Below are 19,151 nucleotides of genomic sequence, written 5' to 3' on the forward strand. Positions count from 1 at the left end.
TCTCTTAGGACCTTCTCTCTCTTGAGGCGGACGTTACCAGACCCTTTTTTGGGTTAGGTCCATTCCTTGGAGGGTAGGTCGGACATCTGTCTGTTCTCTTGGGTCTGACCGTGTACTTTCTTTTGACCTAGTTATCCTCCCTGGTGGGGGGGGATTCACGGGTTGCATTGCTGCCGGTGTTTGGATGTTTCTGGGGGCCGATTTTTCCTGGCGGGAGTTTCAGTCGATAATTTGGCACTCTCTGTGGGATGGGGTCCCATGATGACTTAGGGTCTGCTTTGCTGCCCTGGTGATGGAACTTACGAGTTCTGTCAGTTGTGTTGTGTCTCACAGAGAGCCTTGTTTTTCCTATAGAACAGTTGGTTTTCCATCCTGTCGGTGGGCTCCGGTTTTTTTTCCTTCGGTCCGAACATGGTTTTCCTACCTATATGTGGCTAGTTTAGCGGTTGTGTCTGCTAGACTAGGGTTCAGTGGGGAGCTCGTGGCTTCCTTGGAGCATAAGTTATGTGGTGTTGTGTCAGAGGATCTGAGGTTGGATTTTTGTTGTTCCTTGTGATCGCTCTCTCATAGGTTGGGAGTGTCTCTTGGGAGATGGTCTTCATAGCGAGTTCTTTCTCTGGGTGCTTGTCCTGTGACCACCTTTGTGTCGCTTGTCTTGGGTTTCTTATCCTATTCTGATGGTCCTTTGGATCTCCTTTTGGGTACTCCGTTCTCCCCTTCGGGGGTAGATGGAGGTGCTTTTCCTTCGGATAAGTTTGTGCGATTTGGGAGTCTTGCGGGACTTGGCTCCTCGGAGGCGGTTGTAGTTTAGTTTCTTCTTCTGGCACCTTTTTCACCCTAATATTTCTCCTACTGTTCATTGTTCCCTTGGCAGAATGTCTGGGGGATGAGGGAAGTGGGGAAGGTATTTAAACCCTTGGCTGGGGTGGCTTTGCCTCCTCCTGGTGGCCAGGTTCTGAATTCCCAAAAGTAATGAATGCAGCTGTGGACTCTTCTCGTCAGAAGAAAAGAAAATTATCAGGTAAGCATAATTTAAGTTTTCTTTCATGATTCAGATAGAGGAAGCAGCTTTACAAGTTACTTATAATTTCTTCATTCTCCTGGTTTCCTTTATTGAAGGAGCAAGGCACTACTGGGGGCAAGCTAAACACATTGGTAAGCCAATTAGGTATATATGTGCAGCCACCAATCAGCAGCTAGCTCCCAGCACCTGATTCTACCTGGGTATGTTTTCAACAAATTATACCAAAAGAACAAAGTATATTAAATAATAAGTAAATTGCAAAGCTGTTAATTTGTATTATGTATCCTTATCATGAATAAAAAATGTTTGGGTTTTATTCCCCTTTAAGGGTTTTGACTAGTAATTGTCCATTTGCAGAGAGTTTTATATATGAGATGTGTGCAATTAAAGGGACATGAAACTCAAAATTTTTCTTTCATGATTTTGAAAGAGTATGCAATTTTAAAACCACTTTCCAATTTGCTTCTATTCTCTTGATATCCTTGGTTGAAAAGCTTATCTAGATAGTCCTAGTAGCTGCTGATTGGTGGCTGCATATAGATGTGATTGGCTTACCCATGTGCATTGCTATTTCTTCAACAAAGGATATCTAAAGAATGATGCAAATTAGATAATAGAAGTAAATTGGAATGTTTAAAATTGTATTCTCTATATGAATCAAATTTTAGGTTTCATGTTCCTTTAAGTTTCAAAATAAAATGGTTACCATTCTAGCAAAGACTGACTAAAAAGGATCTGTTACTTAAATATGAAACCTGTTTGATCATACTTTGTGAAGTTGTAATTCCTGTTCTTTTATGTGTATTTATTTTCTAGGTTTTTGCTTGGAAGTCCAGGTAGTTGAACATCAAACTAGAAATGACCCCAAGTTTGCACGGAGACAATCTAACCAAGATGCCATGAATGTTCTCAACTAGATCATTAAATGCCATAAATGAAGTGCCACCTTGTTTCAGCCACCTGTACACGGTTGTGAACACTGAAGGACAATATGGCATCATGACCTGCTCGTCATTTAACCCATTCCGTATATCTGTATTAACTTCAATTCTTACACAGGACAGCTAAGAAAAATCAGACTGGCTTAAATTGCACTTGAACAGCATTAGCACAAGTTTACACAATACGGCATGTCATAGAGAAGAACTAGGCTATAATATATATAAATAATAATGTATATTGTATAGTAATATGATTTAATATCAATGCCAGTCTGGTAGTCTGGTTTTTAAGTGTATTTTTTATTCTGTGGTGTGAATGGCTCTGTTCCTTTGATGCAGTGGTTTCCAAGCCTAACCTCAGGTAAGGCCAACAATCCAGCAATTTTGGATATGTTTACCTGAACACAATGTGTTAAAATGAATGTGTCCCTGATTAAAAAGTTGGGCTAATGAATATATCTCGGATCCTGGCTTGTTTGGTGGTTTTCAATCATAAAATGTATAGGAGGTAAGGAAACAGTTTATAAGTTAACTTAAAATAGATTATGATTGTATTTTTTGTACACTTGTATTGTCTAACATTTCAACCCTAGCATACAGATAACGTAATTGTGCCATACTACGCTAGATTTATGTGCATTTTTTGTTTGTCCTTGCAAACATTGGTTTGTTGGAAAAACTGGTTTGCATCATTAGTAGTGCAGGTAAATAAGTATTCTGGTTTTAAAGAGCATTCTTGCAAACTAATGGACTTTTGCATTGCATGTGCATTAAAAAGGTTTTCAGCCTAACTTAATTTCTTTTGTTAACTCCAAGATCAATGCCTGGTGCACAATTCCCAGTAACCTTTTTGGAGCCTGGAGAGTGACTGATTCACATTTATGCATTGTGCATTCTCTTGCCTGCCACTCAAAATATTGCATGGTCACCTGCATTGAGTTGTGTAGGCACAGAGAAAAAGTTCCTACTGCTGATCTTGGAGTTTAAAAAACAATGAAGCTAAAACCATTTTTTTTATAACTGCAAATATATTGCAAAGTATGTATATATTATTATTTTTTATTATGTGTGTGTGTATATATATACACACATATATACACACACACAAACAAAAAAACTGAAGACTTTTTCACTTTTTTTGCACAATACATGTTTACATTAAAGCTAGCTGCTTTGACTAATGTATAGATAATGTACCACAGCAGCCAAAGGGTTGTGAATTATTCCAGACTTTGTCAAGCATTTTTTTTTTTTATTAATTAGATTAACAAGATTTAAAAAAATACAATTATGACAAAGTATTTCCCTAATGCAAATAAATAAACTGTAAAATCACAAACCTTTTTTTTTTATACCATTGTACAATAGAATTCCACCAGTTACAGAAACATAATTACCACCGTTTAGACTTTTAATGTATATAGTTTACCGTAAAAATGTAGATCTAGAAATATATCTAAAATTGTATTACATTGTACCAGTGTGTTCTTCCATACTGTGGTAGGAGCAAGTAAATAATTAGAGAGATGGAAGTCAAAATTAAACTAACAATTCCACTTCTATTATCAAGTTTATGTTCTCTTGGTGTCTTTAGTTGAAGAGCATACTTAGTAGACGTGCATTCGGCAATGAAACACACTAAGATCTGGATTTTAGTGTGTTTTACTTTCAGAAGAAGAAATCCATACTTAGGTTTAGGAGTGTGCTATTCCTGAGCACTTTATAATATGGCAGCAGGGTTTGCAACAATGGTTTTAACTGTTATACATTGTTGAGCACTAGAGGGCAGCAGTTTATGCAAATAAAGTTGAGATGTGTGTGTTCCTGAGTCTACCTAGGTATGCCCTTAAATAAAGCGTACAGAAAACAAAGTAAATCATTAACGTTTAATTTTTATTTTCATATCCCTTTATTAATTCAGGACCAAATTAAGTGAAAGCATGGGTTTTGCTCACTCTTAAAGGACCAGTAAATACAGTAGATTAGCATAATCAACAAATGCATGATAAAGACAATGCAATAGCACTTAGAAAAAAACAACTTGTCATTTGAAGTTCAGACTGACAAATTTTAAAGTTCTCTCTATTTCCTCTCCCACTGCATCATGTGACAGGCATCAGCCAATCACAAATGCTTATAGTATATTCTGTGAATTCTTGCACATGCTCAGTAGGAGCTGGTGACTCAAAAAAGTGTAAATATAAAAAGACTGTGCACATTTTGTTAATGGACGTAAATTGGAAAGTTGTTTATTTAATTTTGACTTGAGTGTCCCTTTAACTTGAGAAAAATAACACAAAGTATTCACACATTTAGAAGACTAGTTAAATGGTGTACCGTTGTGTTACTGGAATAACAGAACCTGTAGCTATATTGTTGATTAACTAAAATGTTTTTTTGTAGTACCGTGTAACAATTCAATAGGACATAACATTTATTGGAAAACTACAGGGCAAATCAGAGGTATGAAAGCAAACATGTTGGCTGGGTTTCTGTGCTTGACTGACTGATCAAAGCTGTAATTATTTTTTACCAGATGTTCCTAGTAGTTGATTTTTATTTTAATACTTTGTGTGCCTCCAAGGCTTCTCTGAGTTCTGTATCTTTAAAAGCCGACTAAGTAGAACAGTTAACAAGTGCTCTTGTAGGCAACGTGAGCTTAGCCTTAGAGCATATCAGTCTCCCCCGAAACACTGGAGTTCTTGTTCTGAGTTTTCCTTTCTAAGCCTTTAAATACGCAAGTTGTTTTACAACATTAGTGTGTTACTAAAAGCTTGCCAATAGGATTCATGTGGAGTGGCAAGATTTGTGTATGCCACTAATTCAGCTAGCTTGGTGGTTACACATAATACACTTTATAAGCAAAGTATTGTGATCATTTCCCAACTCCTCTAGGCATGGGTGCCGACACATGTACAGCAACTCTCCATTTGATATCTGACCTAGGTTCCAAAATGGCAGCACCCATAATTAGAGGTAGTTGCATGAAATGTATCTGTTATTACTAGAATGATCTCTTCACAAATTAACCTAATCTTTATGGAAGTACAGTTTCTCTCCACCGCTTTAGTATATGCTACCCAAGCCTGTGTAACTGCAGTTGTCGCCTTTATACTCCATGTTAACATTTTTCAAGAGACTTTTTTTTTTTTTTTTTTGTGCTCCTAAGCACAAACTATTAACCACTTCAGGACAAAGGAAACCTTCCTCTTTAAGAACGGAAACAAAATGGAAAAATAAGTAACATGATTGTCAGTGTGATCATGTGACTCAAAAACAGTGCTGATTGGATCCTGGGGGGGGCTGCCTACGTTGCTAGGCACGTCCCCCAGTTGTATCTTCAACGATGAGGGGAGCAGGACACCGCAAAAGTTAGGAAGTTCCATGCCGCCCTGTGCTTATAGGATGGCATGAAACGTCCTAAGTACATCAAAGAGCAGAGTTTGATGGAACCCAGTCTGCTAAACACTAATGCAGAAAATGTGAAACCTTTATAAAACTAAAGGTGAGACTGTGGTTTGTATGTGCTGCAAAATAACCTATAAAGTTTAAATACACAATGGTTAACTTGCTAGATTATTTCCCCTTTAAAATATTAGGAGTTGTCAACTCACACACATGAACATCTAAATTATTATATACAAATGTCATCACTTTCCCACACTACCATGTATAAAAATACAACATCCACAAAGTGATCCAGGTGCTAAAAGGTATCACAAGGCAGCTGTGATATTGGCCAGAAGTCTATTTTAAGGTGTCTCAGTCATATGGCAAGGATAGATGCCTGATTAGTAGGAATCCAAGATGGAGTGTTCCAGGTCAATCCGCTGCCCTCAGGAAGGTGGGAAGATGGAAGACAGACTCTGGTGATCCAATGTCTGAAACATGACAATGGTGGATACTTAATTACAGAGTTGTGTTAAAAATACGGATTTACTTAAAAGATAAATATATTTAATGTTACTTTAAAGGTTTTTGTATCAAGTTTGTCATGAGTTTCCAATTGTTGCATGATCTAGACTACTTACATATTAGTTTCTACGCCCAAAAATATTCTCCAATTTTGACATCGTCCGTAGTTATATGGATTATTAAACACCTTTAAAAAAAAAAAAAAAAAAAAAAAAAAGCAGAAAAACAAGATATAAAAATAATTAGATACAATAAAGATATGGGAAATTTATCAGGAAATTCTAAATCTGGTTTTTGCCCAAACTCTCATGGTGAAATTGTATTTAGGCTCAAGTGAGATATATAACCATATAAAACATAGGGTAAGACAAAAAAACCATACCCTCCTTTCAAAAAACTTTTAATACACAATAGACCAATAACTGAAATATAAAAAATAATCTGGAATACTAACTATCTTTAGTACACAAGATATTAAAAGGGACATTAAACCCACGTTTTTCTTTCACGATTTAGAAAGAGCATGCAAAAAAAAAAAAACTTTCTAATTTACTTCTATTATATAATTTGTTTGATATCCTTTGCTAAAAAGCATAGCTAGATAGACTCAGTAGCTGCTGATTGGTAGATGCCTCGTGTGATTGGCTCACCCATGTATTGTTATTTCTTTAACAAAGGCTATCTAAAGAATGAGGCAAATTAGATAATAGAAGTAAATTGGAATGTTGTTTAAAATTGTATTCTCTATCTGAATCGTAAAAGAAAATGTTTAGGTTTAGTGTTCCTTTAACTCATACTTGGCACCTCTTTCTTAATATTTAGATTAATCAATATACAATCAAATAGAGCACATCAATACCTCAAACCTAGATAGTCAAGGAGAGTCTCTACAGTAGGTTGCTCCCCTGCTGAATCATACTGTAGATAAACAAGGAGGGGGACTCCACAACAGTACCTTCTAAATCAGGGATGGCCAACTGGCGTCCCTAAGTGATAAGCAGAATGGACAACGTGTGCTATTGTTTTCTGGCCATAAGGAACATTAAAACTAAAAAGTGTGCTTTAAGGTGACCACAACTCAGAAGAGCACTTTGGAGGAAAAAACAGTAGACTGATAGTATCCTCCAATGTTACCCAAGTCAAGCCCTGTGCCACTGAACATTTTTTTGGACATATATATTTTTTTATTCAATAGCCATCAATTTATATGCGGCCCTCATATACTAGAAAGTTGGCCATCACTCTTCTAAATCACGACAAAGATAAAAGTAGGAATTGAAACACAAAATCCAAGCAACTATGAATGGTACCATCTGCTTAGTTATTAAAGCCACTAAGCTAGCTAAACACCATGGGCTCGATTTATCGTACAGGGGCAAACACATTCTCCTGTGGTGGGCAGCAATTTGCTGCCCACATTTATTATTAAACACAAGCACTTGTGTGCAATCCCGCCCCCACCCGTGCACAGCTAGTCACGCACAGCCAGGAACTGCCAATCTCCCCGGTTTTGACATTCTGCATCTAATACGTGGAGAATAGGGCAGGGAAGCAGCGGTTCGATGACTGCTGCTTGATAAATCCTGACTGCATGTTTGGTAGTGCCAACCTGCAGTTGAAGGGGGAGAGAAGGGCTTGATAAATCAAACCCCAAGTGTTACAAACAGCTCAAGTACTTTCCACTCATACAAAGCAGGAAAAGAGCAACAGGAATGGAAATTCTGTACCTTGAATTAAAAGCTATTTTAAACTAAGAAATGTTCGCATTCAGACAACACATTTCTCTGCTCAAAATACTAGGCCGTTTAAACAGGTTACAATTTACCCCACAATGATGTCATTATGTCAGTGCTATTCACAGATCAAGATAGAGAACAAACTTCTTAAAATAAATCATTTTGAAGAAATTTTCTTTATACATCCAAAGAAGGAAGAACCATAAATTTATCTTTGAGGTGATTTTGGAAGATGTTCGTGTGGCATCCTCTTTTTTTTTTTTCCTTTTTTTTACTTGTCCTATTAAAAAAAAAAAAAAAAAAAAACTGCATTGATTGACGACCAGTGGGAGGGGGGGAAGAGAGCTGTTTGGGACGGATCATTGCATTATTTAATGTTTAAATTTATTTTAAGTTCAATAAGTTATCTTACATTTAAAGAACAATTTTCTGCCTTTTAGCCCACGTTTGTGAATTTCTTTTCTAATTTTATTTTTTTAATACGATTGCATTTCCATAATCTGATGTCCAAATGGTGGCATGAAATATTTAATAAAAAAAAAAGGGGGGAGAGGGGGCCTTCATCAATACCTTGGGTTGTCTACATTAAAAAATATATATATATTTTTGGAGGTCGAGTTTGCGCAGTTCTGTTATACCAAATGAGATTTACAACATGATATACATAGCTACACATAAAATATATAAACGTTTGGTCTTAGGTTTTATTTTTTTGGTAATTTTACAATTTCTTAATTCTGTAAATAAATATCTAGTTTCAACTGTCACCCACTGATACCTCTTTTCTTTCTAATGGCAGTAAGTCCACGAAAACCATTCATAACCTTTGGGAAATACTTAACCTTGACACCAGGAGGAGGCAAAGACACCACTAACAGAGCATTAAATATCCCTCCCACTTCTCCTACCCACTCAGTAGTTCTTTGCTTTGTTTGATGGAGGTAGGCAGAGAGAGTTGCTCTGCTGAAGATTCTGATTTTATTGTCCACTATGGATTGTTTCCTGCACGAGAGGTCAGGGGAGTTTTGGAAGCCATGTAATTCTCTTAGTAAAGTCTTGGTGGATGTTAGCTACTGGATGTCGCAGGGAAGTTGATATGCCTCTTCCAGACAACCATGCTATCCTCCCTTTTAGGCAAACAGTGTTACACTGATTCTTCTTGTATTACAGGTCTTCTCAGGAAGGACAGAAGCTGGATAAGTTGTGATTTTGAATTAACTTTTCCCCCCTCTAATGGCTTGTTACCTAAAAGAGAAGGATTTTAGCCAAATTGCCTGCAGTCTACAAAGGGGTTATGAACTCCAGGGACAGCAAGGGGTTAGTTACTCCTTTTTGCTGCACTGCTTATAGAGCAATTCTGTGCCACATATGGAACCTCAGGACCGAGGTTGTTTATGGACAGACACATATATCCTCTTATATCTTATGTTCACAGCGTGAACAGTTTTATTCTTCTCCACCCAGCAGTACATTCCCATCACTACGGGGCTAGTAGCCTGCTTAGAAGGGAAACCATGGTGGTTTTACGCTTTTAGGCGATCTGAAGTGCACTTGTGGAATATGCATGTCAGTGGGTGAAGGTGCTGACTTTTGGTTGCCTTTATTTAGCGCCACTCAGCATACTTACCTGGAAAGTGGTTTATGTTAGCTTGTTACTCTCCTCGTAGAGTATCTGAATTGTCTGTCCTCCAGTGTGATCAGCCTCGTCTAGTGTCATTTGGATAAGGCTGTACTGCGGACATGATGGGGTGTTTACCTGAGGTTGTCTCAATATTAATCAAGAAATTGTTGTTCCGTCTCTGTTACATATTCTGGATGTGGTTAGAGCCGTGAAGTTCTAGCTTCATGTTTCCAAGGAATTTCAACAATCATCTTCCGTATTCTGGTAAGCACAAGGGTCAGAAAACATAATTTATGCTTACCTGATAAATTCCTTTCTCCTGTAGTGTGATCAGTCCACGGGTCATCATTACTTCTGGGATATTAACTCCTCCCCAACAGGAAGTGCAAGAGGATCACCCAGCAGAGCTGCTATATAGCTCCTCCCCTCTACGTCACACCCAGTCATTCGACCAAGAACCAACGAGAAAGGAGAAGCTAAAGGGTGCAGTGGTGACTGGAGTATAATTTAAAAATTTAGACCTGCCATAAAAAACAGGGCGGGCCGTGGACTGATCACACTACAGGAGAAAGGAATTTATCAGGTAAGCATAAATTATGTTTTCTCCTGTTAAGTGTGATCAGTCCACGGGTCATCATTACTTCTGGGATACCAAAGCAAAAGTACACGGATGACGGGAGGGATAGGCAGGATCTTTATACAGAAGGAACCACTGCCTGAAGAACCTTTCTCCCAAAAATAGCCTCCGAAGAAGCAAAAGTGTCAAATTTGTAAAATTTGGAAAAAGTATGAAGCGAAGACCAAGTTGCAGCCTTGCAAATCTGTTCAACAGAGGCCTCATTCTTAAAGGCCCAAGTGGAAGCCACAGCTCTAGTGGAATGAGCTGTAATTCTTTCAGGAGGCTGCTGTCCAGCAGTCTCATAGGCTAAACGTATTATGCTACGAAGCCAAAAAGAGAGAGAGAGGTAGCCGAAGCTTTTTGACCTCTCCTCTGACCAGAGTAAACGACAAACAGGGAAGATGTTTGTCGAAAATCTTTAGTTGCCTGTAAATAAAATTTTAGGGCACGAACTACATCTAGATTGTGCAGAAGTCGTTCCTTCTTTGAGGAAGGATTAGGACACAAGGAGGGAACAACAATCTCCTGATTGATATTCCTGTTAGTGACTACCTTAGGTAAGAACCCAGGTTTAGTACGCAGAACTACCTTATCTGAGTGAAAAATCAGATAAGGAGAATCACAATGTAAGGCTGATAACTCAGAGACTCTTCGAGCCGAGGAAATAGCCATTAAAAATAGAACTTTCCAAGATAACAATTTTATATCAACGGAATGAAGGGGTTCAAACGGAATGCCCTGTAAAACGTTAAGAACAAGGTTTAAACTCCATGGCGGAGCAACAGTTTTAAACACAGGCTTAATCCTGGCCAAAGCCTGACAAAAAGCCTGAACGTCTGGAACTTCTGACAGACGTTTGTGTAACAAAATGGACAGAGCTGAGATCTGTCCCTTTAAAGAACTAGCGGATAAACCCTTTTCTAAACCCTCTTGTAGAAAAGACAATATCCTAGGAATCCTAACCTTACTCCAAGAGTAACCTTTGGATTCGCACCAATACAGGTATTTACGCCATATTTTATGATAAATCTTTCTGGTAACAGGTTTCCTAGCCTGTATCAGGGTATCAAGCGTTCAATCTCCAGGCAGTCAGCTTCAGAGAAATTAGATTTTGATGTTTGAAAGGACCCTGAATCAGAAGGTCCTGTCTCAGAGGCAGAGACCAAGGTGGACAGGATGACATGTCCACTAGATCTGCATACCAGGTCCTGCGAGGCCACGCAGGCGCTATTAGAATTACTGATGCTCTCTCCTGTTTGATTCTGGCGATCAATCGAGGAAGCATCGGAAAGGGTGGAAACACATAGGCTCTCCCGAAGGTCCAAGGTGCTGTCAAAGCATCTACTAGGGCCGCTCCCGGATCCCTGGATCTGGACCCGTAACGAGGAAGCTTGGCGTTCTGTCGAGACGCCATGAGATCTATCTCTGGTTTGCCCCAACGTCGAAGTATTTGGGCAAAGACCTCCGGATGAAGTTCCCACTCCCCCGGATGAAAAGTCTGACGACTTAGGAAATCCGCCTCCCAGTTCTCCACTCCCGGAATGTGGATTGCTGAGAGATGGCAAGAGTGAGACTCTGCCCAACGAATTATCTTTGATACTTCCATCATCGCTAGGGAACTTCTTGTTCCTCCTTGATGGTTGATGTAAGCTACAGTCGTGATGTTGTCCGACTGAAATCTGATGAACCCCCGAGTTGTTAACTGGGGCCAAGCCAGAAGGGCATTGAGAACTGCTCTCAATTCCAGAATGTTTATTGGCAGGAGACTCTCCTCCTGAGTCCATGATCCCTGAGCCTTCAGGGAATTCCAGACAGCGCCCCAACCTAACAGGCTGGCGTCTGTTGTTACAATTGTCCAATTTGGCCTGCTGAATGGCATCCCCTTGGACAGATGTGGCCGAGAAAGCCACCACAGAAGCGAATTTCTGGTCTCTTGATCCAGATTCAGAGTGGGGGACAAGTCTGAGTAATCCCCATTCCACTGACTTAGCATGCACAATTGCAGCGGTCTGAGGTGTAGGCGTGCAAAGGGGACTATGTCCATTGCCGCTACCATTAAGCCGATCACCTCCATACATTGAGCCACTGACGGGTGTTGAATGGAATGAAGGACACGGCAGGCGTTTTGAAGTTTTGTTAACCTGTCTTCTGTCAGGTAAATCTTCATTTCTACAGAATCTATACAAGTCCCCAAGAAGGGAACTGTTGTGAGTGGAACGAGAGAACTCTTCTTTTCGTTTACCTTCCACCCATGCGATCTTAGAAATGCCAGTACAAACTCTGTATGAGACTTGGCAGTTTGAAAGCTTGAATCAGAATGTCGTCTAGGTATGGAGCTACCGAGATTCCTCGCGGTCTTAGTACCGCCAGAAGAGGCCCCAGAACCTTTGTGAAGATTCTTGGAGCCGTAGCCAACCCGAATGGAAGAGCTACAAACTGGTAATGCCTGTCTAGGAAGGCAAACCTTAGATACCGGAAATGATCTCTGTGAATCGGTATGTGAAGGTAAGCATCCTTTAAATCCACTGTGGTCATGTACTGACCCTTTTGGATCATGGGTAGGATTGTCCGAATAGTTTCCATTTTGAACGATGGAACTCTTAGGAATTTGTTTAGGATCTTTAAATCCAAGATTGGTCTGAAGGTTCCTTCTTTCTTGGGAACCACAAACAGATTTGAGTAAAACCCCTGTCCGTGTTCCGACCGCGGAACCGGATGGATCACACCCATTAATAAAAGATCTTGTACACAGCGTAGAAACGCCTCTTTCTTTATTTGGTTTGTTGACAACCTTGACAGATGGAATCTCCCTTTTGGGGGAGAGGATTTGAAGTCAAGAAGATATCCCTGAGATATGATCTCTAACGCCCAGGGATCCTGGACATCTCTTGCCCAAGCCTGGGCGAAGAGAGAAAGTCTGCCCCCCACTAGATCCGGTCCCGGATCGGGGGCCCTCAATTCATGCTGTCTTAGGGGCAGCAGCAGGTTTTCTGGCCTGCTTGCCCTTGTTCAAGGACTGGTTAGGTCTCCAGCCTTGTCTGTAGCGAGCAACAGCTCCTTCCTGTTTTGGTGCAGAGGAAGTTGATGCTGCTCCTGTCTTGAAATTACGAAAGGAACGAAAATTAGACTGTCTAGCCTTCGGCTTGGCTCTGTCTTGAGGCAGGGCGTGGCCTTTACCTCCTGTAATGTCAGCGATAATTTCCTTCAAACCGGGCCCGAATAAGGTCTGCCCTTTGAAAGGTATGTTGAGTAACTTAGATTTAGAAGTAACATCAGCTGACCATGATTTTAGCCACAGTGCTCTGCGTGCCTGAATGGCGAATCCGGAATTCTTAGCCGTAAGTTTAGTTAAATGTACAACGGCATCTGAAACAAATGAATTAGCTAGCTTAATTGTTTTAAGCTTGTTTGAAGAGTCTCTTCCAGGGACTCGGACCAAAAAGCTGATGCGGCCGTGACAGACGCAATACATGCAAGAGGTTGTAATATAAAACCTTGTTGAACAAACATTTTCTTAAGGTAACCTTCTAATTTTTTATCCATTGGATCAGAAAAAGCACAGCTATCCTCCACCGGGATAGTGGTACGCTTAGCCAGAGTCGAAACCGCTCCCTCCACCTTAGGGATCGTCTGCCATAAGTCCCGTGTGGTGGCGTCTATTGGAAACATTTTTCTAAATACAGGAGGGGGGGAAAAGGGCACACCGGGCCTATCCCACTCCTTAGTAATTATCTCTGTAAGCCTCTTAGGTATAGGAAATACGTCAGTACCGCATAGTATCTATCCAGCCTACATAATTTCTCTGGAATTGCAACGGTGTTACAATCATTCAGAGCCGCTAATACCTCCCCTAACAGTACGCGGAGGTTTTCAAGCTTAAACTTAAAATTAGAAATGTCTGAATCCACTCTAATGGGGTCAGAACCGTCACCTGCAGATTGAAGCTCTCCGTCCTCATGTTCCGCATACTGTGACCCAGTATCTGACATGGCCCTAGTATTATCAGCGCACTCTGTTCTCACCCCAGAGTGGTCCCGCTTCCCTCTAAGTTCTGGCAATTTTGACAAAACCTCAGTCATAACATTAGCCATGTCCTGCAATGTGATTTGTAATGGCCGCCCTGAAGTACCCGGCGTTACAATATCACGCACCCCCCGAGCGGGAGATGCAGGTACTGACACGTGAGGGGAGTTAGACGGCATAACTTTCCTCTCGTTGTCTGGTGAAAGCTGTTCAATTTGTACAGATTGACTTTTATTTAAAGTAGCATCAATACAATTAGTACATAAATTTCTATTGGGCTCCACTTTGGCTTTAGCACATATAGCACAGAGATATTCCTCTGAGTCAGACATGTTTAACACACTAGCAAATAACCAGCAAACTTGGAAATACTTTTCAATTCACTTTTATAAATAGTATGCAAAAACGCACTGTGCCTTTAAGAAGCACAGAAGGATATGACAGTTGAGTACAATAAAACAGATAATTTTATGAAAAAACAAACTTTTCTCAGTAAAAATACAATTTTAGCAAAGGATTGCTCCCATTAGTAATAGATAACTAGCCCTTTAATTAGCAGAAAAAAAGTACAGAATGTAACGTTTTTTATCACAGTCAAGCACAATCTCACAGGTCTGCTGTGAGTGATTACCTCCCTCAAAATAACTTTTGAAGACCCCTGAGCTCTGTAGAGACGAACCGGATCATGCAGGGAAGAAGAACAGACTTGTGACTGAATTTCTGATGCGTAGTAAAAGCGCCAAATTCAGCCCCTCCCCCTCACACACAACAGTGAGGGAGATCAGTAAACTGTCATAAATCAAACAAAATGCCCGCCAAGTGGATAAAACTAATGCCCAAATAAGTTTTCACCCAGTACCTCAGAAATATAAACGATTTCACATGCCAGCAAAAACGTTTAACATCAATAAATGTATTTGTCATAAAAAGCCTGCTGCAAGCCGTTTTAACTGCAAAATAGGCTAAAGTTTTATGTAAACAGTATTATTTCAGTGAAATGCCATTCCCCAGAATACTGAAGTGAAAATATACATACATGACAGCCTGATACCAGTTGCTACCACTGCATTTAAGGCTGAACTTACTTTATATAGGTATTTGCAGTATTTTCTAGTCAATTCCATTCTCAGAAAATAATATGCTGCTACATACCTCTTTGCAGGTGAACCTGCCCGCTGTCCCCTGATCTGAAGTTTACCTCACTCCTCAGATGGCCGAGAACAGCAACATGATCTTAACTACTCCGGTTAAAATCATACAGAAAAAAACTCAGGTAGATTCTTCTTCAAATTCTCCCTGAGAAGGAACAACACACTCCAGTGCTGTTTTAAAATAACAAACTTTTGATTGAAGTTATAAAAACTAAGTAAAATCACCACAGTCCTCTCACACATCCTATCTATTAGTTGGGTGCAAGAGAATGACTGGGTGTGATGTAGAGGGGAGGAGCTATATAGCAGCTCTGCTGGGTGATCCTCTTGCACTTCCTGTTGGGGAGGAGTTAATATCCCAGAAGTAATGATGACCCGTGGACTGATCACACTACAGGAGAAAGCTACAGCTGTTACCCTATCCTTTTGGCCCAGAAGTTTGATTCGCATGGCATATGTAGAGGCGGGTCAGCAGCCTCCATCTCGGATTTCACTACATTCTACTAGGGCGGTGTCTCTTCTTGGGCCTTCAAGAATGAGGTTCCGGTTGCTTAGATATACAAGACTGTTATTTGCTCCTCATTGCATATTTTCACAAAACTTATACAGAGTTGATGTTTTTGCCTAAGCTGAGGCATCCTTTGGAAGAAAGTTTCTTCAAGTGGTGGTGCCTAGTATTAAGCACTGCCTTCAGTACCTTTCTCCCATACATTTTTCATGGACTCCACAGCTTGAGTATTGTTTTTCCATAGGTTATCAATGTATTTTGTGGACTCACACTGCCGTTAGAAAGAAAACAATTTATGCTTACCTGATAAATTATTTTCTTTTCTTTCTTGGCATTGAGAGTCCATGAACCCGCCCTGAAATAGTATAGTGTTGACAGTGTTATGGCAGCTCCATACCCCTTTTTTTGTCTCTCTACTTTTCCTTTTCCTTGGCTTGAGCTACTGGGAAGGTAGGGGAAGTGGGAGGGATATTTAATGCTTTGTTAGGGGTGTCTTTGCCTCCTTCTGGTGGCCAGGTGAAGTATTTTCCATAGGTTATGAATGGATTTTGTGGACTCTCACTGCCAAGAAAGAACATAATTTAATCGGGTAAGTATATAGTTTTCATAAGTAAATAATAAAAACAAAGGCTTTATTTTTGTTTAAATTGAGTGATAGCAAAAATTATTAAATCTCTCCCGTACTTTGGACAAGTTTTTCTCTAAAAGACCCAGTAATAAAAAGCTCCATATCATTATGGGGATTATGATGAAATGAATGTTGCAGAAATTAAATATTTTCAGAAAGAGATGGTGTAGTTTTCTACTATGAGAGAGGAAAGAAAGACCACCACTTTTGAAACACCAAGACACGTTAAAGGAAAAACATGTTGAAAGTTACAGGCATATGCTCAAGCAAATCATACAAAATACATTTTCCAAACAGAAATATGATTTTGAATAGACACCTTTCTTTCATGTAATTAGCAAGAGTCCATGAGCTAGTGACGTATGGGATATACATTCCTACCAGGAGGGGCAAAGTTTCCCAAACCTCAAAATGCCTATAAATACACCCCTCACCACACCCACAAATCAGTTTTACAAACTTTGCCTCCTATGGAGGTGGTGAAGTAAGTTTGTGCTAGATTCTACGTTGATATGCGCTCCGCAGCAGGTTGGAGCCCGGTTTTCCTCTCAGCGTGCAGTGAATGTCAGAGGGATGTGAGGAGAGTATTGCCTATTTGAATTCAATGATCTCCTTCTACGGGGTCTATTTCATAGGTTCTCTGTTATCGGTCGTAGAGATTCATCTCTTACCTCCCTTTTCAGATCGACGATATACTCATATATACCATTTCCTCTACTGATTCTCGTTTCAGTACTGGTTTGGCTTTCTACTACATGTAGATGAGTGTCCTGGGGTAAGTAAGTCTTATTTTCTGTGACACTCTAAGCTATGGTTGGGCACTTTTATATAAAGTTCTAAATATATGTATTCAAACATTTATTTGCCTTGACTCAGGATGTTCAACGTTCCTTATTTCAGACAGTCAGTTTCATATTTGGGATAATGCATATGAATAATCAATTTTTTCTTACCTTAAAATTTGACTTTTCCCTGTGGGCTGTTAGGCTCGCGGGGGCTGAAAATGCTTCATTTTATTGCGTCATTCTTGGCGCGGAATTTTTTCTATTTCCGGCGCCAAATAATGTGGGCGTCTTTTTTGGCGCTAAAAAATATGGGCGTCACTATTGTCTCCACATTATTTAAGTCTCATTATTTATTGCTTCTGGTTGCTAGAAGCTTGTTCACTGGCATTTTTTCCCATTCCTGAAACTCATTTAAGGAATTTGATCAATTTTGCTTTATATGTTGTTTTTTCTATTACATATTGCAAGATGTCCCACATTGACACTGAGTCAGAAGATACTTCTGGAAAATCGCTGCCTGGTGCTGGATCTACCAAAGTTAAGTGTATCTGCTGTAAACTTGTGGTATCTGTTCCTCCAGCTGTTGTTTGTACTGAATGTCATGACAAACTTGTTAATGCAGATAATATTTCCTTTAGTAATGTTACATTACCTGTTGCTGTTCCGTCAACATCTAATACTCAGAGTGTTCCTGTTAACATAAGAGATTTTGTTTCTAAATCCATTAAGAAGGCTATGTCTGTTATTCCTCCTTCTAGTAAACGTAAAAGGTCTTTTAAAACTTCTCATTTTTCAGATGAATTTTTAAATGAACATCATCATTCTGATTCTGATAATGGTTCTTCTGGTTCAGAGGATTCTGTCTCAGAGGTTGATGCTGATAAATCTTCATATTTATTTAAAATGGAATTTATTCGTTCTTTACTTAAAGAAGTCTTAATTGCATTAGAAATAGAGGATTCTGGTCCTCTTGATACTAAATCTAAACGTTTAAATAAGGTTTTTAAATCTCCTGTAGTTATTCCAGAAGTTTTTCCTGTCCCTGATGCTATTTCTGAAGTAATTTCCAGGGAATGGAATAATTTGGGTAATTCATTTACTCCTTCTAAACGTTTTAAGCAATTATATCCTGTGCCATCTGACAGATTAGAGTTTTGGGACAAAATCCCTAAGGTTGATGGGGCTGTCTCTACTCTTGCTAAGCGTACTACTATTCCTACGGCAGATAGTACTTCCTTTAAGGATCCTTTAGATAGGAAAATTGAATCCTTTCTAAGAAAAGCTTACTTGTGTTCAGGTAATCTTCTTAGACCTGCTATATCTTTAGCGGATGTTGCTGCAGCTTCAACTTTTTGGTTAGAAGCTCTAGCGCAACAAGTAACAGATCATAATTCTCATAGCATTATTAATCTTCTTCAACATGCTAATAATTTTATTTGTGATGCCATCTTTGATATCATTAGAGTTGATGTCAGGTATATGTCTCTAGCTATTTTAGCTAGAAGAGCTTTATGGCTTAAAACTTGGAATGCTGATATGTCTTCTAAGTCTACTTTGCTTTCCCTTTCTTTCCAGGGTAATAAATTATTTGGTTCTCAGTTGGATTCTATTATCTCAACTGTTACTGGAGGGAAAGGAACTTTTTTACCACAGGATAAAAAATCTAAAGGTAAATTTAGGTCTAATAATCGTTTTCGTTCCTTTCGTCACAATAAGGAACAAAAGCCTGATCCTTCATCCACAGGAGCGGTATCAGTTTGGAAACCATCTCCAGTCTGGAATAAATCCAAGCCTTTTAGAAAACCAAAGCCAGCTCCTAAGTCCACATGAAGGTGCGGCCCTCATTCCAGCTCAGCTGGTAGGGGGCAGATTACGTTTTTTCAAAGAAATTTGGATCAATTCCATTCACAATCTTGGCTTCAAGATAAGGCCTCCTGCAAAGAGATTTTTTCTTTCCCGTGTTCCAGTAAACCCAGCGAAGGCTCGAGCATTTCTGAAATGTGTTTCAGATCTAGAGTTGGCTGGAGTAATTATGCCAGTTCCAGTTCTGGAACAGGGGCTGGGGTTTTATTCAAATCTCTTCATTGTACCAAAGAAGGAGAATTCCTTCAGACCAGTTCTGGATCTAAAAATATTGAATCGTTATGTAAGGACTATCCTGCCTTTTGTTCAACAAGGGCATTATATGTCCACAATAGAT

General features: G+C 39.5%; 2 protein-coding genes across 3 annotated transcripts in view; one reads left to right on the forward strand and one right to left on the reverse strand.

Annotated features, from left to right (window-relative positions):
• Positions 1 to 2,423, forward strand: part of MMS19 (MMS19 homolog, cytosolic iron-sulfur assembly component) — a gene marked incomplete in the record, with an annotated part of 198,225 nt that extends 195,802 nt beyond the window's left edge. The window contains 1 exon segment of the mRNA XM_053692573.1: positions 1,841 to 2,423. Coding sequence (XP_053548548.1) covers positions 1,841 to 1,868 — 28 coding nt within the window.
• Positions 2,424 to 3,837: 1,414 nt separating this feature from the next.
• ZDHHC16 (zinc finger DHHC-type palmitoyltransferase 16) overlaps positions 3,838 to 19,151 on the reverse strand; it is a 45,122-nt gene continuing 29,808 nt past the window's right edge. For both annotated transcript variants that reach the window (XM_053692575.1, XM_053692574.1), the window contains 2 exons: positions 5,997 to 6,067; positions 3,838 to 5,846 (listed from right to left, as the gene is read on the reverse strand). In XM_053692575.1, coding sequence (XP_053548550.1) covers positions 5,732 to 5,846; positions 5,997 to 6,067 — 186 coding nt within the window. In that variant the 3' untranslated portion in view covers positions 3,838 to 5,731. The remainder of the gene's footprint in view (positions 5,847 to 5,996; positions 6,068 to 19,151) is intronic.

Source organism: Bombina bombina, chromosome 9 (genome assembly GCF_027579735.1).
Source record: "Bombina bombina isolate aBomBom1 chromosome 9, aBomBom1.pri, whole genome shotgun sequence".
Taxonomy (NCBI): Eukaryota; Metazoa; Chordata; class Amphibia; order Anura; family Bombinatoridae; genus Bombina; species Bombina bombina.